Raw genomic sequence first — 27,112 nt, 5'->3', positions numbered from 1 at the left:
CTTGCACTGTCCTGTAGACTAGAGCTGGCACCAGCTGTTCCTGTTTGGTTTGTGTTAGAGCTGAGGCTGTAAGCACAAGAGGAGAGCCCACGTTCACCGAACACCCCCAAGCTCACCACGCGATGCCTTCTGCTACATCCTTGGGCAAGTCGATAGAGTCCCCATGCCAAATGGCTGATACTGGAACGCCAGGGTTCCTTCTGGCTGGAGACATCACCGTAGGAGCTCATACACATCAAACGGAGCCTGCACATTACATACAAGGATCATACAGAGAAATGCACAGCTCTTTGAATTGCATCCCATTTAAAGCCCTTCCCCCTTTGGGAAGAAGTCCCCATTAATGTGTATGCTAATTTTAAGCTATTAGAGCTCCTTGTTGTGGGGAAAATGGTGCCCTCCTTGGAAAAGGAGGAGAGGTGGAGGAAGGGAGAGGTGACGCCAGCCTAGGGCTTGTTTCCCTGGGCCGTCCCTGTGCTGTGAGCAGCCTCACGTCACAGGACAGCGTGGCTGCAGATCAGGAATGTGCCTTGGAGAGTTAGAGCAGACCGTCATTTGGGTACGTAAATATATTCCTGAGTCCCATCCCTACATTAGGCCTGAAGAAGGAGGACAGAGCCTTAATTAGGAGGCCTGCAGGTGGGCTCGTGGTTGGTTATGAAGCCTGAGCACTTTAAGTGAAGCCTGCCTGTAGGCACTGCCACGTCATGTGGGATCTGGGCATGCATTTGTTGGGGGCCATACCCAAGAAGAACCTAGGTGAACCGTATGTACCCCTGCCCCAGAGTACAAAACTTTGTACAGCTTTGGGAAAAAACTCTGTAAACTCTGTACAGCTTTGTACAGCCCTTAATGGCTGCCCAACTAACTCCTGGAGATGCCCATCTAACTGAGGGCACCCCCCTCAAAAAAGCTGCATGCCTCCTGGCAGCTGTGCTCCCTTGGGAGAAGCTCCTGGGAAACAAAGTCCTCCGAGGAAGGAATCACGGGCGTCATCTTTCCTGTAACTACCTAGAATCTGCCCAAGCTTGCCCAGAAATTAAGAAATGTGGGCCCATGGCCATCAAGCACAATTCCTTCCTTCAGCCTGGTTATTTCTGGGCAACTGCTTCAAGGAGTACCATGGAGCAGGGTTGTCAGCTGGGATATCGTGACATGCTGGGCGATGCAGGACAGCCTGTGCCGTGTCTGCCACGTGTGTATGAGCAGGCACACATCTCATGAGGTCTTCGTATCCCTCTGCATCCATCTGCCAAGGGTGAAGGCTGCGTGATGATACGGGGCAGGAAAAATGCAGGTGGGCGTGAGACACCACAACCGATAAAAGATAGCGCTGGCCCATGAGTGGCTGTGAATAAATGTATTATGAAAGGTAGAAAATGGTTTCTGACTATCCTACAACACTTGTATGGGAGAGCTGAGGACGGAAACAGAGCTAGTCTAAATACAGACCTGGCGTCATGTATAAAATGTGTTGCAAAACGATTTGTTACAGAGCAGCCACCTGGGCTCACAGACCCAAAGTGTTTTCAATTCCTTTTAGAATCCCACGAGAAAGTTAAATTATTAGGGCAAAGAACACGCAGTGAGTTGAGAAACAGCATAATTAAAATGTTACACTGAAAACAAAACAGTTTTATCTTCAGATAGGAGGACACAATCGCAAACAAGCGAAACGAGGAGAGATAAGGGCTCCTGCTCCTCACTTGGAAGATGCCACTGTGAAAATGGTTTGAATTCAGTTGTTTTTTTCACACCTTTTAGAGGTGTGCAGCCTGCTCTTTGAACTGAGGTTTGGAAAGACTTTGATGTTAAATAAATTATCTCATAGAATGTTGGTGTCAAAGTGATAAAAATGTATTTTTCGAGTTTTTGCCCAGTCTCTGATTAGTGCTGGTGCCCACCTCTCTGGGCAGCTTCCCAACCCGTAAGCATCACTCCTAAAGGTAAGACAAAGCTCTGTTTTTCTTTCTTTGCTTGGCTGCTTTCTTCCCGAATTTCATAACAATCTCATGATCCTTTGTGTGCATTCTTTGAAGTAAAACATCCTTCTGAAAAGACTTGTATGCCTATAAGATGTATGATAATCGTTAGGGAAGCACAAAACTGCCCGTTTTTCCAACGATGCCTGAAATGTGTGACACGTGCCCACATCTTTGTGAACATTTCCAGCTATGTGCCACCAAAGCAATGCCTATGGAGTGGTGGGATCAGCTTGTAACTGTACTGAATGTCATTGTTTTAGTCTATATACTTAGAAATGCATTCATTTCCCTTCCTCCCCCTTTTCTTTTGTACTTGCCAGTTGCACAGGACCGTTCATTCCTGGGATGCTCAGGTTAGTCCTCGCTGTGTTTCAGACCTCAGTTGTGCAGTCTTGGTCCCTTATGTCCACACTTAGCTCATATTTTAGTGCTCTCATCTCCTCCTCACTTTAGCTTTCCTTGGAAGCATCTTACGCCCTTCCTTTCATGTTGACAAGGGATTGGTACAATCACCCATGATTGAGTATGTTTAATTCTCCTTTTCCCAGTGAGCAGGCTGGAATCTGGTCTGAAGGGATTTTTTATCATTAGTTGCAAAACTCTGCTCATTGCTACCTGTGGCGCTGAAAATTGCAAGCAGGGCAAGGAATTTTTCTTCTCCACCGATTAAAATTAAAACAGGGCACTTAAAGTGATCCTCCGATTAAATAAATGTTAATATTTGAAACTGTAATGGATTCAGCTGCCTCGTGTCAGCACGCTTGGACTTCTCACACGTTTTTCTAGCAGAAAGGGCTCGGGTGGGGTGTTGGGAAGTGTCAGGTGTGTTGAGTACTTTGCTGGTGCCCTCTGACACTGGCTGTTAACTCCAGACAGCAGGAGAAGCATGGCCAAAGAGGCTGAGCTGCTCCGAGGTGCCATTTCCAAGTGTGGGGTTAGGTTACCTCGCTGCTCTCCTCACAGGTAGAGACTGCTCACCTCATTTTAAATATCTTGAACTGCAGCATCAAGCATCCCAAACGTTCCTTCTTCCAGGAAGCCCCATGTTGCCAAAAACAACCCCAAAAGCCAGAAGTGAAGGTGAGAGGAAAACCAGAACACCTGCTCTCATAACGCGTCTGAATGCTTTGGTTTCAGGACAACGCCTCCATGTCTGGCTGGAAGTGGTCACCGATTTTCTAGAATGTCCCCAAGGATGGAACAAGACCTCGCTGCACTGCCTGGGTGTTTGATTGCTTCTCTTCAATGCCTGTTTCCATTGGCATGCACACACACCTTTCTACTTACATAGCACACATCATTTTTTCCATCCCTTGTTTGGGAAGTGCTCATCCTTCGGTTAATGCAGAACGGCTCGCTTGTTCCTTAGGCTGCCAGTGGCTGCAATACAATGAAATCTCGTGGTAGGGGAAGTGTTATTTTTACATTACGTCAATATTAAAGGTTTAGGCTTGGGAGAATTTCCTTACTTTGACAGCAAAATTTGGTTCCAGGTTTTTAAGATGAAAGGTAAGAGTAGAACGCAGTAGATTGCTCCAAACCCATTAAGCAAACACACCTCGGAAAAGTATTAAGCTACAATTCATGAAACTCGTGTTTCTGTCTGAATTCTGGAGGTGCGATGTGTGACAGCTCTGGATGTTTGAATGTCCTCAGTGGAGCAGTGCTGGCTGCATGCTGCTACGTGAGACCAAGGGATAATAAAAGCTCCTTTAATAGCCTGAGCACTCAGAGCATGACCGAGCTTTAAGAAGTCATTAAGGAGCACCAGGCAGACTCTTCCCACGGCACCTGGAGGGGACACGCACCAGAGGTGCACGACGTACTCCTGGCAACAGAGGCAAGCCACAACCTGCCGTGCTGGTGGTGATGTGACAACCTGGGCTTAACACTTCGGGATGCAAGACAAGGAGGTAACCAGCACCAGATCCTTCCTGCTGCTGTGAGTCATGTTTTATACCCAGAAAAGTGATTTGTCAGCTCTGTCCCACTGGCCTGTCTTTGATAGTGACTAATGGTGGATGCCTAGGGGAGAGCACAGAAACAAGCTGAGTGTGTAATTATGCTTCACCCTAATGTTTTCCCTGCTCTGGCACTCTCTGGGTCAGAGGCTCCTGGATCCAGAAATGGAGTTTTACTGTTGCCCAATTTTTGTGCCCATTGATATTCTCAGTTAACCTGGGCATCTGCATAATACCCACAAAGTCCTACAGCAAGGAATCTCTTGGGTGAAGAGATGTCCCCTTCATTTTCAACCTTTCCACTTGTTTTCCTCCACCCTTGAACTGAAATACTCTGGGAACATCACAGCCTCATTCACCTTTTCCATGGCTTCCAGGTTTCACTCCTGTCAGGCTTTGGTTAACTCTTTTATGACCCAAGAGGCCCGGTGTGCTTAATCACTCCTCGCAGGAAAGCCGTTCACTAGCTTTGATCGTCCTCTCAGGCTAGGAGAGCTCGTTAAACTCAGCTCTATAAATTGTGATGACCGCCCAGACGAGCATGACTAGCATTTTAGCAACTCGCTACCACCCTGTGTCGGGCTGATAGATGGAGGAAAACGCCACTGAGTAAAGCCTGGGATGTGGGAAGAGCAGAGTGACCCCTGAGAGCCGCCTCTGATGCCTCCAGCCTCACCAGACTCCCAGGCTCCACAACGAGGATGTGTGAGCTCATCGTAGGGTTGGTGTCTGCAGAGCGTGGTCCCACGTACCTTCACCTTCCTTCACCCCGCCTCGGATGAAGATGTGTCACGGGGCACTGGCAGCAGACAGGACACACCGCTCCTGACCCTGCACAACTCCTGCATCCACTTGTTCCTCCTTGGGCTGCAGGTGCTGGCTGTCCCCAGCTCCATGTGCCACCACCAGTTTGCCACCTCCGATGGAAGCCCAGCGCTGGCTGTACAACCACTGCCAAGCAGAGAGATGGGTCAGGTCCCCTTGGGAAGACACCTTGTCTTGGTGTGACATGTCCCTGGAGGCACAGCGTGTGCGACTCCACACGTCCCCAATTTCCACAGCACTGCACATGGCACTGAAATTGCTTTTCCACTTCCTGACCTGTTTTGTCCACTGTGCAGAGGGTTTTTTCCCAGCTGTAGAAATCAGGGCTGTGGTTTTCCCTATGCCCTTCAGCACATTTTGCACAGGGAAGGCAAAATTCCTTCCATCTTGCACAGGGAAGGCAAAATAAGAGTTCACTTACAGGGTTCCAGGGTCACTGACTTCATCTGGGAAATCATAAACAGCTGGGGTTTTAGTCATCGGAGGTATCAGCCACAGGTAGGGAGGACCTGCAGAGATGGGAGGGTGCAGGACATCAAACAATGATTCTTAAAGTGCAAAGTCAATATTGGCCCATTGCCTAGCTGGGTCCAAACCCGCAAATGTTGTGTCTGGATCTGTAGTTCTGATTCAGATCCATCTCCACATTAGATACAATTTCACCCAACTGGGTCTCCATCCCAGGGCAAACAGTAGGTGATCTCTGCTTGCTGTGCTCCTGAGGTAGCCCTGCTGTGGTTTGCAGGGAGATTTTTGTGTGCACCTGAGCCCCAGGCCTCCTCTTTCTCGCAGGATTCAGGTTTGGTGGTGGTGGTTATTCAACAAAATGACTTCCCTTGGAACCACAGATTTTTCTATCATGACTGCTTAGGAAAATATTATTCAGCTAACTTGCAGTGCAGGTCCCAGGTTGCATTAGGAGCTGGGATGTGATAGAACACGATGGCAATGAATCACCAGCTCCTATCATGTTTTATTGTGATGTGTCAGCTGAGAGAGCCGGAGAGCTTTAGGTGTTTCTACCAGCACAATTATGAAACAGCTGCTGGTTCATGCAGAGATTACTAAGTTTTTCCTGGGCTAGTTAGCTGATAGGTTCAGGTCTGTGGTTTAGCAATGTTTTGCTAAAGTTGCTAACAAGGAGTTGCCTCAATTTTCCACCCAGGAAAGTCATCAGCCTCTTGTTACCATGGGTTAACCTTGCTCAGGAACTGGAGCCGTTGGGAGGAGGCTGCCTCTCCAAGCAGGGAGGATGGTTTGCTTTTATTTTAGGGCTACTTTCTGCTGACATTGACTAGAAAAGGGTGACGAGACCATCACCTGTCGTTGCTGTAGAACTAAGAGTATGAAGGCTTGACTTGGAAATTCAGGGGGTTAGAGACTGGCCCTATGCTTTTTGACTTAATCCAGAGAGTGACAGATGCCTGGAGACGGGCAGAAAAGCTCACAGGACATTTTAGGTCAGCTTTTTGTTCCATTTACTGCTGGCTGCATTACTGGCATGGTGCTAACCCTCCACACAGCCACTGAGCAGCCACGGACAGGATCCTTCAGGATGCTGCACTTACACGGGGCATGGAACTGTGTCTATGGGATGTAGCACGTGATGGGTCACAGTGGGTGATGGAACTGGTGCTACTGGAGGCCAGGCTCCTCGGGACATGGGTCTCAGTCTCCTCCACCTCTGCTGAGACCTTCAGCCACCTGCTTTGCCTCCTGCTGAAATGCTCCTGGCCAGGGTGGTGCAAGCAAACTTCCTGGCTGGCCAGTTTGCAAGTATTTGATCTATGTGAGCTGCTCTGGAGATGGTGTTTTGTTTTGTTTGTTTTGTTTGATTGTTTGTTTTAATTATTATTATTATTTTTAAATGTTTAGGTGAATTTTGATAGTAAGGACAGCGGAGACAGATGTGGGGCAGGTAGAAGCAGACCTGTCCCCTCTGCCACCACTCTGTGACCTCCCCTGATGGTGACCATTCTGCAGCCCTCTCTCCCTTAGCCCTAAGTCTCTCTGCAGCAGAAAAACTCAATTTAGTCAAATGTTCTGGGGCTTTTTTGTTGAGTGTCAATAAACAGTGACCATGCAAGGGTTCGGCCTCCCCTTTGCTGACACCTCAGTGTCCCACCACGAACCCCTTGCAGCCCTGCTTTGAGGAGAGGGTTTGCTAACAGGGCTATAAATGTTTCACAGCAGGCCTCTGGGGAGGGATGCTGAATAATGGAAATGTTAACAGACCTTTCATTACAGACCCTATACATCATTACTTAATTTCTTTGCTTTCGTCTCCTGTTTTTCTTTCCCCTCCCTCCCCGATCGATAGCGCTCATCCTGCTCAGTGAACAGACTTGATACTGTTTTTATGGTGTGAAAATTACTGTTGCTTTGACTGGCTTCTATTACAAGGTGACAACGCTTGGCAGAAAACAATGAATCTTCCTATTATTTGGAAAATAAATGTGATTTATGGGACCGGCAATCAATAGTGGTCTGCGTCTTGCAGTCAGAGTGCTCGCTTTCCTGAAATAAGGCTTTGGAGTGTGAAAGCTGTTTGTCTGGTGCCACTGAGCTATTTATAATATATATGTATTAATCTCAGCTTTTATTAAGAATTTTTCCAGAGGTGATGATAAAGAAGACATCTATTATCTTTTTAAAGGTGTGAGGCCCATTTGGAAAGCAGCCGAGCAGGTGTGAAGCTGAGCGTGCTGCCAGGGCAGGACACGGCACCGCGCTCTGCGATGCTGGAGGGAGGAAGAGGAGGAAGAGGAGGAAGAAGGGGAAAACCAAGCACCGAGCACCTGCCGTCGCCTCCCTTCACTTGAAGGAGAAACGGTGGTCAGCACTGAGGATTTGGTATTAAAGCTCCACAGTGCTGATGGCAAAAAGCGGACCAATTTAACTGCAGGGAAGCAGAGCTGCTTTGCCTGACAGCTGTGTAAGACTCTACTTAGAGATGTTTGGGGACACCTGTGAGGCTCTTCCTCCTATTTTTTTTTTTCTGCTTGCTCTTGCTTTTTTTTTTTTTTTTTTTTTTTTTTAATTTATGTGGGCGACCTCTGCTCCCAGATCTCACAAATGTGGGTCCTCTTCCTCTGCTGCCTGTGCTGAAAATGTCTCATGTTTCTTGAAGAACTGGTGAATAAACAGCTTACCTACCTGGTGTGTCCTCTCTTCTTTTGTGTCTCTTTTAAGCAAAGGGACTTAGGGACCTCCTCATCTTCTTTCTTTGTTTTCTTTCTTTTCTTTGTTTTCTTTCTTTTCTTTCTTGAGATGTGGTCTCTACGTCCCCTCAACTCTTGGTTTACTCCAGGTAAGCACTGCATTAGTGGTCATTTAAACTACAGTTCTGGTGTGTTTATACAGAGGGTGTTGTGTGGCTGAGTACATACATCAGCACCACCTGCAATTAACTACATTTTAAGCTCAACCCTGAGCTTTTCCCCATAACTGGGCTTCCTGAGCCAAGGAAGAGCCCATGGCAGCAAGGCTGACATCTCAGCTGGGCACGGGGACCTCAGGCCCCTACTGGAAGATGCCCTGGGAGAGCTGCAATGCCCAAGCCCTGTGACACTGGAGCTGCTCAAGTGATCCCAGTCCTAAGGTGGAAGCTTTCAGCCCCTGGGGATCCACTGACAGCCCAGGAGATTCACCTGATCCCTAGGCTGTGCTGGGCGGGTGGTGGAGCCCTGGACCAGGCTGCCCAGAGGCTGTGGGGTCTCCTCCTTGGAGAGCTCCTAAAGCCGCCTGGCCATGGGCCTGGGCATCCTGCTCTGAGTGGCCCTGCTGGGGCAGGGGCTGGGCCCGAGGGACCCTAAGGGACCCTGAGGTGCTGCAACCCAACCCAGCTGTGATTCTCTGACCTATTACTGGTTCACAAAGGACCAAAGACACAGGAGACCCACCTCTGAGTTATTTCCTTGTATAGAACTGACCTTTTCAGGAAAACAGAGAGATTTTCGTTGAGGTATTTTGGCAGAGATGAATGTTCCCAGAGAAAGCAGGTACATCAGATGGAAAGAGGGTGATCATTAATTTTAAGAAGTCAATTTTCTGTCAAGTCAAGTTTCATTTTGGAGATGTTTTGCTGTCTGCTCCTGCTAGCCTTCTTGCTCTGCTTTGGGGCTGATTTCTGGTCAAGCTGAAAGTTGTGTTGTTCTCCACAGAAATAAGTATACGTGCCTCTATATACACGTGTAAACATACCTTAAACATCCTTCTGAATATTTTCAACTACTTTTCTTAGGCCAAGAGGATGGATTCTGTCCTAGCAGCTCAGAGGATGAAACAAACAGCATCTGCCTTTATCAGATAGTCTTAAAACACTGGAATCAGCAGTTTTCTGAACACTTCAGTGCAGAGCCTTTATTTTTTAGGCCTTTGAGTTTACATTCAGGTAGTGCCAAACACTGGGGTGATCTAACCCTGATTTGTGCCTCCTTAATATAGGTCCTTTGTTTCATGGGCGAGGGGGGAATATTATGAAAATCTGATCTGCTGCATTATGTGGGGCCATATAATTTCGTTTAATAATGCTTGCAAGGAGGTTATGATCTCATGGCAAACCCACAGAGTATCTCACAGAGAAACACCCAGCCACAACCGGGATGGTTATCTGGCTTAGGCATCACCTCTTACAGAATGTGCTCCCATTCGCTCAGCTCCTCCAGCAGCAGCATAGTCCAAGAGACTGCCTGCCTGCCTGTCTGTCTGTCTGCAATGCCCTTACATCAGGCTCCCATTCAGGGAGACAGAAGCAGGTAGGACCATCTCTGGCCAGGACTAAGCCTAGGATTTGTGATGAGTTTTCCGTAAGTAATGGGTTTCAGTGGGAAAAATACCATAGGTACAACTGCCAGGGTAGTTATAATTATACACACTTTGATAAATATTAAACTATGGACTATTGCCAAATGGTCTTGAGCTGGTGTGGCTTATTTCTTAGACTTGTAAGAGGCAGCATATAGAAAGAGAGCTGTCAAAGTCAGTTCACAGCTGTGTTTCCTTATCTAAAATTAGAGCCCCAGGACACAGCTGTATTCTTGTACTCCAAAGATTAATTTAAAACAGATATGATACGTTTTATATCAGGCTCTTCCCTTCTGTCTAGGATTTTTGTCATGTGTGGATGTACTTATTGCAGGTGTAGCTTTTCCTGCTGTCCCGCTTCAGAGCTGTCACTGGTGTATTTGTGTGTGCTCACCTGGCTCTTGGTGCAGGATTCAGCACTGCATGTTTTAGTGTTGTATTTCTAGTGACAAGTACCATTACTGGGATTATACAGCGATCATACCAACAGAGGCAGTCTGAGGTAAAATTCTGGAACTATTTAAGGCTTCATATGTAACATAAATAAACTAGTATTATGTATGTCACCACACTGAATCTCACTTTTAAAGGACATTTTATAGTGATCAGGAAACAGAATAGCCAAGTAAGAGAAGTAACATGTTGCTGCCTCAGAATCCAGCCAAAATTATTTGATACCTTTATCAGGATGTATCCTGAAATGGTTTCCCTATTTGAATTACTCCTTGTGGAGTGCAAAGTCCTTTTCTGAATGGAAAACAAACCTTAATTTAGCCCTAGCAGTTACTGTGTTATTTGCACTGGAATGTATAGATATTCAGTGAGTTAAATCATGATGTATCCTTCCAAGTGCAATGGTTAAGAAATTCCATCAACCCACATTACCTTAAAGCAGCCTTACCCAACTAATTTGTACTACTGGAAATGTGGCACACTTTACTGTGATTAGTTAATTTGGATACTTACATAGTAAACCTTCAAATCCTGCTATCATTTATGAGCCTAGAAGGTGCTTAGCGCCGCTGAGCTTAATGTACTCCTGTCAGGTTCCCAACTTCATCAATAAAGCAGTGCTCTGCTTTTCCCTTAGGAAGAAGGTGGCGTGTTCCTGACTCTTTATGTCAAGTTGAAGCTGTTACTAAAACACTTTTCTTGGCATCAACCAAGAGCTTTCTCTGTTGTAAGCTACCTCGTTCCCATTTTTGATACACCTGAACTTCCCAGCACATTAGCCTAATATTTACCAGCTTTCTAAAAAGTCTGTCATGATTTCTTCTTTACAATCCTTCTGGTCTTCTGCAATTCCTGGGCATCTGGGGCTGCAATGTATTAATCTGGAAGCACGGGTTTTACTGGAGGAATCAGCCCTTGCAGATACGAAGTTCAAAGGTGGAAATTTGCTGGAGTGAGGGTAGGCTGGAGGCAGAAGGTGGTTTGATGTATGATACATGGCCATATTACAAGCCTAGCTCTGTACTTCAGAAGAAGGCTTTCATGGTTATGAGAGTAGCCTGGGACTTAGGGAATCTGCATGCAGGTCTTGACTCTGCACCTACTCTGCACCTGAGCCAATCTTACAATGGTTACCAGCCAGCCTCTCTCTGATCCCTGTGTATAAAATAAGGTAATTTAATCCCTCTCTCTTTCACTTCAATCAGACCATTTAGCTTGTTAATTCTTCAGCGCAACACCTCAATCATGCCATTTCATAAGATGAGCACACAGAGAAATAATGGCGGGCAGTGCAGATTAAACAGTCCTGTAGCTTATAAAAATGGAATTCAACCTATACTCCACTGTACTCCCAATATAAAGACAACATATTTATCTCTCTCCCTGAAATCCGAGGGCACCAGAAACGGAGGTGGGGACATCAGCTGAGTGCTGTGCTCCACCCTTCTGCCAGTGGCTCTGGTTGCTTACCCTCCCATTCTGCCTAATGGTATTTGCAGTGCAAGTATTTGTACAGTGACAGCCATAGCTGAGGGCTTTCCCAGAGATAAGGTGCTTTATTTCACTTCCTATCTGCAAAATAATGTAATTAGTTTATCCCGTGTTTGTCAAGAGAAAACAAAACTGAATAGTTTAAATGGTATTTGGAAGAACTGCTATGGCAACACTTCTGCCCTTTGGCACAATTCAGCCTGTAAGTCTTTATCCAGCTGTTCCTGTGCTATGTCCGCCACTCCGGGATGTGACACAGAGCAGGGCTATAGGAAGAAATCTTCCTGATTTAGAGAAAAAATTCAGCACATCCATCACGGGAATGTTATTCTACTCCTTCCATTATTTATCTCCTGCATTTTTAACCTGCCCTTTTGGAGGTACTCACATTTTTGGGGCGTGGGTTGGTGCAGAAGCAATGTATCCCATTCTGTCCTGGCTGTCCTTCAGCTCTGCCCCCAGCATGCTGGATGTGAGTCCCACTGGACTGGAACAGACCTGTGACTGTCCTCTGTGAAGGCCTCAAGTATATTTTCCCACTTGTTAGACAAGCCTAATGTAACCCTGACTGTCAAAGCCAACTAGTTTTGTAAAAAGATGTTGTAAGATCTCAAGAATCCAGAGCAAAAGGAAGAATGTTTAAAAAGGCCCCCAAAACAGCTACCTTTAATGGAATTAGATAGCTTATCTAAATAAATAAGGAGCAGCTATTTCTTGTGGAAAAAAAAATCTCAGTGATTTCCCCTGAGGTAAAATCAGTAGAGCAAAAAAAAAGTCGTCGTCTAAAAAAAATCCCTCACCATAAACCCAAGGGGACTTGTCAGCTCCACGGCAGAAATTGGAGAGACCACTCAAGCAAGAAGAGGATTAGGCTGTCTCCTATCAAAGCATGCATGGACTGGATTTTTACAGCAACTTAAACAGAAAGTGTTTTTTTTTTTTCTTTTTTTTTTTTTTCTTCTTTTTACTTTTTTTTTTTTTTCTTCTTTTTCTTTTCTTTTTCATTTCCAGCTGTGGTAAATATTGGAAGAAAAAATATATTCAGTACAGACCCTAAGGTAAGTACAGACCCTAGGTCCATCAGCTTTAACAATCATAAATCTGCTCTTCATGGTGCAGTGACCCTGAAAGCAGTCTGAAACACTTCCTCCTTTGGTTAAACCTTTGAAGTTTGGTTAAACCTGTGAACCATGTGTCATGCTGCTGAATTTGGAAATGAGCTGGCATGGCTGGAAGAAGGGAAGGATGTAGCTGGAGATGAAGGGGCTGCTATGAAGGACCTCTGAATGACCACTTAGCAAAATGGAATAACTAGGCCTCCCACAGAAACTTAAGCCTGGCTGTTTTGCCTCACAGAGCCTGTATTTTGCCTCTGGCTTAGTTTCTGGGGCTACCAAGCAGATTATCCAGGCTGACGGTGGGGCATGGGTAAAACACCCAGAACAACTACTTGGGATTGTGCGGCCTGCTACCACGAGTCCAGCCTCCTAATCCCCTCTGACCTGGGCTTCTGATTCCAGACACATCACCGCTCAGCTATTTTGAATCTGCTTAGGCTTCCAAAAATACCAGGCACACTCTGAGAGCACTCACATTAGCACAGCCTCCGCCGGGAGAGCGCGGCACCGAACCGCCTGCCTGCCGCTGTAGGACAAGGCCGCTCTGTTTACAAGTACCAGAAATTGGGGAAATTGTTAATGAACTATGAATAAATGAATCCTTATTAAAACTCCATTTTTTTTTTTTTTCTTCTCAGTGAACCTTCAGCTTTTCAAACTGGGTCTTTCCTGAAGTGTGTAGGTGGCTCTAAGCACCATGAGGAATGGATTAGTTGTACTGCTCCTGTACGGCCCTCAGCTCTGTCACAAGCTGCCTTGTTGCTCTGCTCCTCTTCTTCTATGATAAGATCGTTCCAGGCACCATCTCCTCTGGGCTCCATCCAAATCCAGCCCTCTTCTTTATTCCTACAGCTTTTCAGCTTGGGCTGACGACATCTTTCGGAACCTCACCTCCATTTGGAGCATCCCTTGCTTTACCTACTATGAGGCTCCTGCTGTCATTTTATATTAAACGAGGCCAGGGCAGCATAACTGGGCACCTTCACCTGGCTGTCTTCAGACCTGCTGGTGCACTGTGCGTTTGGTCCTTCATCGTCACACCGTGACTCAGCTCAGCTCCTACTCTCTGCTTTTATTCTTTAAATAATTTTCCCCTAAAGAAAGAGAAAAACAAATATGGTTTTAATTTGGTGTCTGCTTCTAGGTTTTCTATTAACTCTTCTCAAAGCCATTCATTCCAGGACAGACACAATTTTCCTTCTCTTTTTCAGACTCAAATTTGGGAACTGTTGAGGTAATGTGTCTTTGCCTCACTTTTAGCTATAAAACCCTTGCCACTGTACAAGTGTCTCCCTTTCATTTTCTAGACAATTTTTTCCTTGCCACTCTATCACCAGCTGGAGGAGAAGCGTTATCTCCTTCCTACGGGTAGGGCATGAAGAGATAAAAAAGCAATTCCAATGCCAAAGCTCAAAGTCCACCTGCCCAGCCTTCAGCCACCGCTGTTCCTTGACTAAACTTGACAGTGTCCTAAACCCACAGCCTCCTCTCTCCGTGGAGATTTCCCTCAACATCTGCGGTGTTTTCACAGCAGCTCAGCACCAGCATGCCACTCTCTCACTCCCCCTCCTCAAAGGAAAAGGGGGAGAAGATGTGATGAAATAAAAAAATCATGGGTTGAGATGAGGACAGGGAGATCATTCACCAATTACTGTCACAGGCAAAGCAGACTCAGCATATGGAGATTAATGTAATTTACTGCCAATTAATAACAGACGAGAGCAGCGAGAACCAAAGACAAACAAAAAACACCTTCCTCCCATCCACCCTCTTCTGCATCTTCCCACCAAGTGGCGTGGGGGAATAGGGACTGGCGGCTGTGGTCAGTCCTTAATGCTTCATCCCCACTGCTCCCTCACAGTCCCTCTCTGCCCCTGCTCCATGCGGGGTCCCTCCCATGGGATGCCGTCCTTCCCAAACTGATCCTTCAAGTACTGCTCCCACATGTCTCCGTCCCACGGGGTCCATCCCCCAGAAGCAAACTGCTCCAGCACGGGTCCCCCATGGGCAGCAGCTCCCCCCAGCCCCCCTGCTCCTGTGTGGGCTCCTCTCCACAGGCTGCAGCTCTGGCCCGGGGCCTGCTCCTGCGGGGGATCTCCATGGGCCGCAGCCTCCTCCAGGCCACATCCACCTGCTCCACCGGGGGCTCCTCCAGGGGATACAACATCCTTCAGGCCATATCCACGCTTCAGTCAAGTGGCCATAATTCCCACCTTGCCTAGTTTTCCTGTTTAAAAAATTCTTGACTGGGATTTTGTAGACCAGTAAAACCTTACTTGATTCTATTTCTGGCGAATAATTCTGATGCCTGGGAAATATTTTACTGGTACCTCTCTTGCCCCTGGAAAATCCATCCATATTTTACAAACTTAAGAGAAAACCAGAAATTTGCCAGCTCCCAACGGTGGGTTGCTCTTCGTATCTCACTTTTGGAGCATTGCCAGAAGCTCTCATAGGTTCTGAAATAGCCATTAGTGATGTATACATGGCTATTTCAGCGTAACGTATGGCTGGGGACAAAACATAGGTGCATCAGAATAATGGCTGCTGATTTTGCTATCAAAATGCTCTTTGACCTTGACCCTTGGCTGGAAACCACTCTATTCAAGTCCCTTGTCATCTCTTCTTTTTACTTGTAATATGTGTTTTGTGTAGCCTTTATTACTAAGGACTGGTTACAGATTTCAAAAATGGGGAGTAAAATCACACAACTAGCATGACACCCCCAAACACCAATCTGTCAGCTAGGCTTCTTATGGGAGCTACCCACTCTTCACATGATCTCAGCACCTTCCTACTGACAGAGCATAGGAGTAGAACTAATATTAGAAAGTATCAAACTTGCTTTTACTATAGGATAATCATATTTAAAACCACTAGCCTAATCCCAATTGCATTTATTTGATGAAACATGAGCCTTTGGTGTAGCACAGATACCATTTTTTTGTGTGAAAGCATAGATTCTTGCTTAAAAAGATTTATATGATATTAATGACATAGCTGCATTTAGATTGAACGAATCAGTATGTGTCATAAACTGCTTGAACACTCGTTAAAACTGATAAATTAAATAACCCTCCTGGGCTGGAGAGAGATGTTGCTGTTATATTTTATGATATACCATATATCACATCTGTTTGCTATTGTTCTGCCCATGTTATTTTATGTGTAAAAGGGATAATGCCAGCAGGAGCAAGTCCCACTTATTTTGGAAGAAACAGCTGCTCTGCAAATAGGAGACAGTGCAAAAAATCTGGAAATCTGCTGGAGGTCTCTCTGATAGCCTGGGGGAACTACTCGAAGACTTGTCTACATGGAGAGAGACCCTGAAGAATGTTATTATGCTATTATTAGTTATTACACTTTTTTTTTCTTTTCTTTTCTTCCAGTGGAACAACTTGGGTTCCTATTATAATTGTTGGACTGGCCTTTTGTTTCAAGTGTTGTCCCTTGAAAAGCATTGCCACAGGGGCTGCTTAGTCTTCGGTTGGGTCGCTTAGGTTGGAGCCTGGTCCCCAGTGATACTGGTATGTGTCTCCTCTTCTCTTCCCAGGGAATACTGGACTGGGGCCCAGATCTGCATTTCAGCACTGCTCTAAACCGTTTACGGCTAGAGCGAAGGTAAATCCTCTTAAAATTGCAGGCCAAACATCATTTTTTTTTGGTCTGTTATCTATACAAGCTCATTTTGTTATTAGCCGCTAGAACAATTCCTCCAGTTTTCAGGTTTACCCTTTCGGTCACTCATGAACATGTTGGCAGGCTCCGGGCAGCTCATATCAGCCGGAGCCAATTCCCGATGGAGTCAGTGGGTTCTGAGCCAGGCCAGCTGCCCTTGGCTGCGAACTGTAAAATAAATATTTCTCTTAAACACGGAGCATCTCGAGCATCTCAAGAATGTCTCAAAAGCCGATCTAGGATATGTCACATCTTCTTCATATGCAAAGGGGAAAAATCCTTTCAGAACCGAAGCATGGGAAGTATGTAACACTGAGATGTGTCATTGTCTAAACTCTAGGCCGGGTGGGATGTTAGGGAAGGTTTCCAGGGAACCAGAAAAACTTTCACAAACTTACTGGCTGACATCCATGGCAAATGTCATTCCAGATATGGCAGAGAATTAAGCAGCTCTATAGCAAAGTAAACCACATCCAAAAATAAAGATCACGGCACTTATATTTTAATGTTAAATGGTAAAAATTTAAGTGCTGTGAAAGTCAGTGAGGCTAGGGAAGAGATGCTTTGATTCCTGTCAGTACTTAAATGAGTAATTTTCTGTGATTCCAGTTAAAAATGAATTGTTTACATGAATTTAAGCATGGGAATTGTTTCCTGGCTTTAGGAGGGACTAATCTTTAAGTTACTCACAATGTGCTTTGCTAAACTGTGGATGAAATTTCTCTCTCCAGTCAGTGATGGGCCATTCTAGAATGAGGACATAATGTCTCTGGTTTACATTGTCTGTTTTAGATCTAGCCCATAGATGAAATAAAAAAGAAAAAGAAAGTACCTTTCAGGGAATTCTACCTAGAGCTCCAAAAAACTTCACTCAGGCTACACAAAATTATAAAAATAAACAAATGTTCAATGCCTCTCATAGCCAATGTTCTGCTGAACCAGGACCAAATGTTTAAATCTGAATTGGTCCCGCTCCATGCAAAGCATCGTCCCTTACAGATTCCCTCCTATATGTCCATTTGCTCTCTTCTCAGGTCTCTTTCCAGCCCTGTCAGGGGCATCACTGGCCTTGATCCCCATATTTCTGCAAAATCAGGTATCAGTGCTGATGCCTCTCTGAATTCCTTGGGTGGCAAGCACATGCAGGGAGGTGTCCCCGTGGGAACCTGATGTCTTTTCATCTCTTGAAGCCAGTGGAGCTTTAGTCAACATAGTCTGTTGAATCCCAGGAATGTCTGAGCTCATCCTATGGTACTGACCTACCTTGGCAGCTGATTTGCCCTCCACTCTGATGACAGGAGCCTCATTTAAATAGCCGTTAAACACCAGCCACCCTGGCAGAAACGTGGACTAAGCACTAACCTAGGCTAACCAAACGTAAGACCAACCTAGACAATGCTGAACCCTGTCTTTGGTGTCCAGACTAAAACTCCGGCTTGTCTTCTTGGGTATCCAGTCTTGGGTAACCATTGCTTTTGGTGTGTTTTTTAACCTTTCCTCCCAGAGACCAATTCTTTCTGCTTCCTTTGCTAACTGTGGTAGGTGACAACCCTACCACCTGACTCCCAGCTTGGCCATCGTATTAGCTGGCATTTAGCTGAGCTGTGATTCCTGAAATCCCCGTGGTTCTTGCCTGCAGACTTATCTAACAGGTAGCCCCACCTCTTGCCTTCCTTTTTCCAGGCCATCACTGACCTTTTCCTCAACAACATTGAACATAGGTTTCCTGCCTTACATCTCAGGGCCCAACTTGGCTGACTCCCTACCTAATACCTCAGCTTGCGGTGCCTGTCCAGGCGGTTACTCCCTGCCAGGCTGCCATCATCGACTCGTTAAATTTTCCAACAAGCACCCTTATACTTTCTTCCATCAGGCCCTCGGGCCTGGGAGAGACAGGCTGCAAACAGCCGCAAAGCTACATCATTACCTGCCTTCAAAGCTCCTATTTAAATTCTCCTTTGCCATAAGGCTTAAGAAAAAAGCCACCTTTGATATTACACAGACTACAAGAGTGTATTATGCTAAATAATATATATTTTTCATGATTCCCTACATTTCCTGTCTATTTTTTCTTACACTTTGATTATAAGCTCTTTGGGGTAAGACATGTATTTAGGGGCTTGATATTAAGACTCCAAGAACTGAGAAGATGTAAATATATAATAGGGTAAATAAAGAAGGCTAGTAATGCTTTTCGTTAAAGAGGAGAACATGCCTAAATTTCTTGTCATTCAGATATTCTGAACTCCATTAGGAGATGTGAATGTTGACATCTTCACCTAATTCTCCAGCTGATATTGACATTTTTCCTGAGGTAGTAAGGAGTGTCCTTAGCTTTGCGAGACGTGAGAACACCTTTTTCTTCACAGATTAAACACCAGTTTCCCTATCGCTGCATTTTTTTGAGGAGCCACTGGAGGGACACCTCCACTACAAAACTAAAACCAGCCGTAACCTGCGTGAGGGCTTCCAGCGCCCGTTCACTGCTGCTCCCTCCCAAATGGAAGGCTCCAACCGGAGGCGTTATTCTGCTGGTTCAAAAGGATTTCTGTTTCAAAACGAAAAATCTTAACTTCACCTGAAGTTATTATTTCTACAGACACGGGAGGAAAAGGAATAAAAGAAAAATGCTTTTTATATCACTTTGGACTACAATTAAAGCTCAAAACTTCACACAGTGGACTTCATGAAGTTCCCGCAGAGTCCAATTTGCAGCTGCAGAATTTCCTTTTTCCATACCAGGTCTACTCCTGTTATTATGAGCCAAATCTTGCCAAATCACAATTTCTTCCAGGCTGGGTAAACTAATATTTACAGCCCATCCACTATTTCCCTGTAAAAATAAAAATCACTCAGAAAAAGTGGCAATCTGGAGATGACATGCCAAACGTGTCTAAAGCATATCTCTGTGCAAAGCTGACTCAATTTTTGTCTGAAATAGAAGGTGGGAAACATTTATGCTCCTCAGTACCTAAATTCATCTTCTAAAGAATATTTATGAAAATCACTATAGAAACAGCAATTTAAAACTATTAGACTATTAGATTTTTTTTTTTTATTTTTTATTTTTTTAAATTGCTATTTCCTCTACAGCATGATCTATAGCATATAATAGTGAATAATGAACAGCTCAAGATCTGCTATAATCTTATTCTGGAGATTTTTGCTCATTGATAAAAACAAAAACAACAATATAAAAACAAAACCAACAATAAAACCCACACATCTGTGGTATGTAAAACCTTCCTTGTTTAATTTTCCTGAACACAAAGCAAAAGAATGTGTAATATTTACATGGATGTTTGACGTTGCACTGCATAATTTTAGGGCAGTATCCAGAAGTGTTTGCCAGGTTTAAAGATGCTTCTTTATCCGGTTAGTAAGTGAGCTCCACAGCTAAGAGGGCACAGTTAACAAAGCCTCTGCTCTTCTTGGTAGCCCTGTGGCTATCAATGGTTGTCACCCCGGCTGCTTTTAAAGCCCCTGGAAGATTTACCTGTCGCTGATTTGCAGCCAACCGTCTCTGTATGGTGACTTTTTTAACCACGGCATGCCCTGGTTAGCCCAGCGATGTGACACAGCCCTTGCGCTGTCCTTTCCTGAGATGTTAACTCTGTGTAATGGAGGGGATTACACTCACTGCTCTCCTGCCAAATCTCCTCACGTTGACCGCTCCTGTGTTAATGTGTTCAATACGGGAACTACTTTGGGCAGCGAGCTTTCTGTAAACAAGCATCCTGCAAATGCCTCGCTCAGAAATAACCATTTCTGTGCAAGTTCTACCATTAAAAATGTTTGGTGAAGAAGTAAACAGGCTGTATTTCCACCTTCATCTGGCATAGCATTTCACACTAGCTATTTAGCTATTTCAGATTAACAAGAAGAGTTTCATCGTTTATGATATGGCTGATATGAATGTCCTATCATGGAAGCGTCACCTTTCTTATGGGATGTATTTTCTAAAGACAACAACGTAATCCTGTATGCACAGGTTATATTTATCACAGCTGGCTTAGGCAGAGACAGAATTAATTAGGAAGTGTCTCAAATGTCAGATCATTAAATGAAATTGTAAAAAGGTAAATTGTAGTCTTCGGTGAACAGTTATCGCACAAAATGAATACAGATCCTTGAAACAAATTGCAGCCGCCGTAAAATATTCATTTCTTCTTTACAATTGCTTATAGGGACAATGTGCACAGTTCCACATAAACACCAAAAATTTCTAATTTGATGTGAAGGTCAGCACGGAGGTCATGACAAAGAATTTCTTTTGGTCTCTGAGGAATAACTAAACACTGAACAAATATTTAATTTGCATTTTACATTACTATTGAATAGACTTTCTTCTTCAAAAAATCCTTCTGGAGTTTATTGCAGTTCTTCCTTTCCTTGTCAAAAAATTATAGGAATAAAATGGAAAAAAACAAGGTATACATTTAATAAAAACTTCCCTTTTACTATTTTAACACCAAGAACAGTAACGTAATAGTAAAGGAAAGGAAAATACAGCATATTTTTCATGCGTTCTGTCCTGAAGGGCCAACTTTTCTACCCTGAAATCAATATTCAGGCTCAGCAGTAGAAATGGAATTTAATTGAGAAACTCTTGTAATAAACATACTTTTAAAGTCATGACTGTGAGGCCTGCTATTTTAGTGCACTGTTTGATTCCAGGGGCTGGCAGCAGATTTCTGCATCAAGATGCGGTTACTTGTATTACAAAAGGTAACGAGTTAAGACCGAAAGCAACACGCTATGTTTCTCCTTTCTCCCTCTTTCCTCCCCAGATCAATCTGCCTAGACTGAACCAGTTTTAGCCACAGCTCCAAGGCAACACCTTACGGAAATGGATGCTTCAGAGGGGACCCCATACACCTGCTGGGGTATTTTGCTGACCATTTCATGAAAGTGTGGGCCCTGGCGGCTTCCTTACATGATGCAGAACAGCCTGGGTAAATGTGCAAACACAGGCGGGTAAACAACCTTTATCCCTGCAAGGGCCAGCGTTACTGAGCAGCAGCAGGGAGAAAAGCCGCACTAAAACCCAGCGCACTCCTTCCTCCCAGCCAGTGCGTCATTGTGGCACCGAGGTCCTGTTGTATTAACGTTAAATATAGATCTTATAAAGCAGTGGTCCCAAAAAAGCCACCATTTAAGGAGCTTGTTTCTTCTCAAGATGAAAAGGTGGCATCTCCCCCAGATCCACAGCTTTTCTGCAGGCACCCAGCTGCCTGGTCCTGCTACATAGGATGAGGCTCTCACTGGGATGAAGTCCACAGGTCGTGCACTTGCCATGCTGGGAGCTGACAGCAGGGGTCTGGGGCTGGCCATCCCCATCCAGTGATCCTTCCCAGGGATTTCTGCACAGCTGTGGGGTTGCAGAGGTGCTCTCTGCCCTCTTTCCTCTGCTGAAGAGGTTGGAGGGCGCCTTCCTGAACTTAGCGAGTGGTTGGAAGGGGAAGCCCAACATCTCTCTAGATGGAGAGCCTCCAGCATTTTTTCCCTATAAAATATTTTAAACAGCACCATCTCTGGTCTCTTCTACAATCCTAGTAGACTTTGGAAGAAGGGTGTTTTCAGCAGAAGGGTGAACATATATTCGTGTGGTGCTGCCTCTCTTTCTCTGCTTTGCACAGTGCCAGAGAAGGGAGGTGAAGTTCATCCCAACCTCTTTCCCAGTCCTAAATTCATCAAGCAGGAGGCTGTTGTGGGCTGGGGGGCAGATGTGTCTGTCACTCCTGTCTGTACATGAGATGGAAAGGAACAGCACAGTGCTGCAGGTGGCTCAGGCCCCAGTACTCGTGGATTTAAAGCAGGAAAGTTTTGAAGTCTGGGTTTCCATGCTCTACCTGAGCCTCACCTTTTGTTCATCTGTGCTAGCACATTTTGGGACTTGTGGGTCTGTAGGGTAGCTGCAGCTAAGGTACGAGGTGATACTTGCTATGTTCATAACCTGCTGTAAAGGAGAAAGTGTTCCCACCTGGGGCTCAGCAGTCGTACACCGTGCCTGTCAGACTCACAGCGTGCAGTCAGAGCCAGCACATGCCAGTAAAAACGTCTGTCTGCTCAAAGAAATCCAAAGGGGACTGACCATCAGCCTCCAATCTCCCACCAATCTTGCTGAATTACTTTCATTCAATCTTCCTTTGTGTTCTTACCTGATACCACACTTAGCCCTTCATGCACGTTCCCCCTATTGAAAGGGCGAGGCTTACTCATCGGTTAAGAGGGTGCAGTGAATGTTACATGAGCGTGTTCTTGGAATTTGGGCTTTGTGAACTGCTAAAATTGCTTCTTGAGGACGTGAATGCCTTTTGGAGCTGCCTCCTGTTGTCCGTCTTCCTCTCTGACGCCGAGGCCATGTGAGGAGGACAGGTCATGGTGCTTGGGAGCAGGGGATGTGTGAAGCTTAACGCATGAAGCACAGACATCCTGCTTTATTCACAAAGAAGTAATAGTTGGGGATTCTGTTTTCTCTTAAATGGGTCTTGCTCTTAACTGGCTGATGCTGGGCATCCTTTTAAAAGGAAGATTTTTTCTGAGACAGCAGTAATAATAAATAAGGTCTGACTGCTTTTTGTTTCATGCCATCAAAGATTAGCTTGAAATAAATATCAATAATATTTGTATAAGGACATTTTTCCTCTCCCTTTTTAGCCCTGCATGTTGCACTGATTAAAGGGGATCGATCTCTGCTGCCGTATGAAAATGGGAAAACAAACCCGAGCCCAGTGATTGTATAAGATGTGCTGGAGGGCCACAATTTGAGCAGGGAGGAGCGCTTTGTGGATTAGTCAGACCATGCAGACGAGTCTATCACACGTACAACGTGTCATATACAGATTTCTGTTTAGTGAACCTTTCTGTCCCAGCCTCCACATTTATCATTGTCTCCCTGACAGGAGCTCTGCCCTGTTATCCTGACTTGTATGTCATTTATCAGTGTTAAGTACAACAAAAGAGTATCTCTTTAAACCCCCTTTACCCTTTCACATGCTTCCACCCTTGAATAATGATATCTGTCTCTGCAGCCACAAATATTCCATTTCATCCCCTCCTTTGTATTATGTTAGTTGCCCAATAAATGATTAAAATGGCATTAGTGCACTTTCAAATGAAAATTATTATATTATTGTTGAAGTCATGTGTAAGAGAACAGATAAAAGCATTTGGGTGCTTTTGCCCCCTTTTTAGGCCTGTCAAGTCAGAGGAATTTTCTATAAAAAAGCTCACCCACAAACTCAAAACACTGCATTGCCCAAATCACCCGGTCCCAAGTCCAGATCTGAACTCTCAGCTGTGGGTAAAAATCTATCAGCAAAACAAAAACATTGAATTATGACAAAAGCAAAGAAATTAAAAAAACATCAGTGGTCTTGAACCTACTTTTACATATGATTGCTCCGCTTTATTCAAGAACCGAGGAGAAGGTGGGGAAAATGGGCCACAGGAAAAAAGTGCTGGGAAAGATGTCTCAGAGCGGCATTTCATGGCCATGTCTGTGCCCATGTTTAATACCAATGGAGGGTCTTTACAGAAAGCAACATGCTGGAAATCCTGAGCACCACAGAATTTATGTCTAGCTACTGCCTCGTGTGACATTTTATAGAGATGTGTTCACAACTCTGTACAACAGGTATAGTTCAGGCTCAGGATATTAATTACAGCTTGGAATTTCAATTTATAATCAATAAAAAACCCAAACCAATTACCAGGTTGAATCGTTGCTTCTCATTCTCTCATGTGCACACGCACATAAATCATCTGGTTCTCATACCCCTCCTCTTCCACCTCCAGCTCTGTTTTCCAGACCTATTTCCTCGTTCTCTTTCTGGAAGGCAGAAAGCTGCTCGTCCTTCGTGTTTTGCCCAGCCTCCCCCTGATCCTGCTCTCCTCATCCCTGTGCTGTAATGGGTTAATGGATGCTGAGGACCACAGATTTTGGCACAGAAGTAGAGGAGTATCTGCAGGGGGGCAACGCTGCGTGGCACGGCTACTGCAGTGTGATTGCATGGGAAAGGATGAAAGGCTCCAGGTTTGGGTCCTGAGAGAGTCCTAAGGGTGATTTCCATTTCTGTAACGTGCCAAAGCCCCTGTGATGAAGATGGGCAAGTGGCTGTAGGGTGAGAGGTGCTGAAGGGATGCCTAGGAAGGGTGATGGGATAAAAACCAGGTCATCAGCTCCTCAAGCTGGTACCACACCCGCATAGGAGTAGAAATGGAAACTGGGGAGTCATTTTGAAGGCCGAGTCCCTCTGGGGCTTTTGATTCCCAGGTCTGGCAGCTGAAAAGGCTCCTGGGGAGTTGAGGTGCTGAAGGTCGGTTGCCATCTCTGAGTAGATCTGCCTTTTGTGCCTTTTTTTTTGTTGTTCGTTTCCTTGTGAGCATTTGCTTTCAACATTGTAACTAAGAGCCTGGCCATACATCTTGCAAATTGCCTCTTCTCTTGTTTTACCATTGAGTTTACTTGTTCCCCTGTGTACACTGGTCTTAAATACATTTAGCTGGAAATTGGAAGATTTTTTACCCAGTGGAGGAATCAGGTTCTGGACCAGCTTTTCAGTAGAGGGAAACAAACCCAATGTAATAGGTTTACAAAAAGGGCTGTATAATGGTGTTTGCAGCACTTGTGTGCTGTCAGGCCAGGCTCTGGGGAGTCTGAGACATCCCTGAAGGTAGGGCTTCTTGCTGAGGAGTTGCTATCACAGACTAGAGATCTAGTTTTTGCTTTCTAGGAATCAGTCTCTCACAAAGGCTCTCAGCTGGCAGTATGAATTTTTCAACAGGCAAGCAAGTCCCAGCCTCTGACTTCCCCAAGAGTCTCTACGAAGGGCAGTGAGGAGGTCTGAACACCCTACAGTCCCTTCCCTGGGTGCTCTGCAAAGATACCACCAAAAGATATCATCCCTATGTGACCATCACCGTGCATGCAGTGTTTCAGATGAGCTCCTACTCAGACAAAGCCTTAGTCAAAGACACTACGTCAGCAGCTGTCCCCAAATGGGATGCAGTGACCTAACAGGCAGCTCCCAGTAGAAGGACCTACTCCTTTCCCCTTCCCCAGGCTCTGCTCCTTGCTACACACTCCTGTCATTTACCGTGGGGAAGATTTGGGTCTCTCTGGATCTCTCTGCAATTGCATTCAGCCCATTAATGCTGCAAAAACAATTTTTTTTTTTTTTTTTTTTTTTTTTGCAGACTTGATTCACAGGCCGAAGACTATGGGAAGGGGCTGAGGAAAACTAGAAATGGTGCCCAGGGAAAGGATACGAGAGTAATGTCTCCACTTTTAAGGCAGCACTGAGTCATTGGGTCAGTGCGCTAGATCATGACATCAAGGTTATCCACCCGTAGCTCTCCTGGAGATATTACCCCTGACATTGCTGAAGACAGCCTCACAACTGCCCCAGGCTGGCGGCTCACAGCTGCCCCACCATCAGCTCATGAGCTCCGAGTCCTTTCCCAATGATGAGCTCCTACTTTGCAGCAGGTGATTTGGGCTCATCAGTCAGTATTTTGCGCTTTGAATGAATTTCACCTTCTGCTATTCCAGTCCAAAGTGTGATGAAATTCCTTCTGTACCAAATCTTCTCTGTTTCGGGATCACCTCCCAGCTCTGCGCCATCAACACACATCAGCAACATGCTCCTGACATTTGTGCCAATGGAGCATTAGTATCTAGGCTATGTTTTCAACAAACCACATGCTACTTCATACACCCCGACAAAGGATGACTTAACCCTGCATCATCACTTAGTACAGCACTAGATGCTAAACACCCTCCTGGCAAGACTGTTGTAACTCCCCCTGAAATCAAAAGGGGTCTTCCACTGCTGTTAGGGTGCCAGGCCACAGCACTGAATAAATGGAAAAGTTCAAGATCAGTAAGTGGGAAGTTGTTAAGAAACAGGTTTGAATATGCTAGCTTTTTATATTTTTTAAGGGTAAATTTTGTAGTTTTATATTGATTGATACAATGGGAAGAGAAAAGAAAAAAAAAACCCACACCCTGTGTTTAAACAAAATTACAGTGAATTGCTCAAAGGCAAAACAAAATTCTCTGCTCAGCTGTTTGGCTCACATTCATCTCCCTTTCCTCCTATAGAAGTGACATTTTAATTAACTGTGTCAGGTGGATGTGTAACGTATCTGCTGAAAAGCCTGTCTCTGCTCAGCTGTGTGTCAGAGTTTCTATACTGCTAACGTCTACAAGAGGTCGCACTTTTGTGGCAGGAGGATCCAAATTCTGAGCAAATACTTCATAGCACATAATCTGTCTAAGCCTTTCTTCTGCTTGCACAAATCTACAGAAAGTAGTGATTTTCTTGGATTACTTAAACACATGATTTTTTTTTTTTTTTTTTTTGTGAGCAAGCACAGAAATCTCTACAGCTAGATCAAAAATCAATTCTTTGTGGGTAATAAACAGTTTTGCATGGGACTGGCTGGTGAAATGGTAGTGATTTTGTTCCTTGAGTGAGCGCTTTTAGCTATGAATACCTAAGTGTGCAAATGTAAAACGCTGCTTCTGCAAATATATGTGCAGCTCTGAGGTTCACTTTCTGTGAATGTTAATGAAAACAGAATTCAATCACATGAATATTCAGAGAAAGTGAACACAAAAGAAGCACAAGTGTGGCTGAAGCAAACAGATTTAAAAATGTACGCCAAGAAACATGGGCTTCCCCCCGCCCTGCTGGAGTCAGTGCCCTAAACTTTGGGAGCCTGACAGTATTGAGGGGACTCGGAATTTTTCAGGTAAATACAAGAGTGTTATGAGCCATGCGACTCC

At 44.9% G+C, this 27,112-nt stretch overlaps 1 protein-coding gene and 1 long non-coding RNA gene across 3 annotated transcripts in view; one reads left to right on the top strand and one right to left on the bottom strand.

Moving 5' to 3' along the window:
* DNAJB6 (DnaJ heat shock protein family (Hsp40) member B6) overlaps positions 1–7,931 on the top strand; it is a 66,825-nt gene extending 58,894 nt beyond the window's left edge. The window contains exon 10 of the mRNA XM_027450442.3: positions 7,428–7,931. Within this exon, the coding sequence (XP_027306243.1) occupies positions 7,428–7,465 (38 nt within the window). The 3' untranslated portion in view covers positions 7,466–7,931. The remainder of the gene's footprint in view (positions 1–7,427) is intronic.
* On the bottom strand, positions 15–13,970 carry LOC140001637 (uncharacterized). 2 transcript variants are annotated; one of them, XR_011807112.1, is made up of 3 exons: positions 11,910–13,970; positions 5,193–5,280; positions 15–246 (listed from the first exon to the last, which is right to left on the bottom strand). It is a non-coding gene; the product is annotated as an uncharacterized lncRNA (long non-coding RNA). The 2 variants fall into 2 exon arrangements; XR_011807111.1 differs by lacking the exon at positions 15–246 and adding an exon at positions 3,158–3,365.
* Positions 13,971–27,112: the final 13,142 nt, after the last annotated feature.

This window comes from Anas platyrhynchos, chromosome 2 (genome assembly GCF_047663525.1).
Source record: "Anas platyrhynchos isolate ZD024472 breed Pekin duck chromosome 2, IASCAAS_PekinDuck_T2T, whole genome shotgun sequence".
Classification (NCBI taxonomy): domain Eukaryota; kingdom Metazoa; phylum Chordata; class Aves; order Anseriformes; family Anatidae; genus Anas; species Anas platyrhynchos.
The sequence above is the reverse complement of the archived record's forward strand: the minus strand, read 5'-3'. Positions and strand labels throughout refer to the sequence as shown.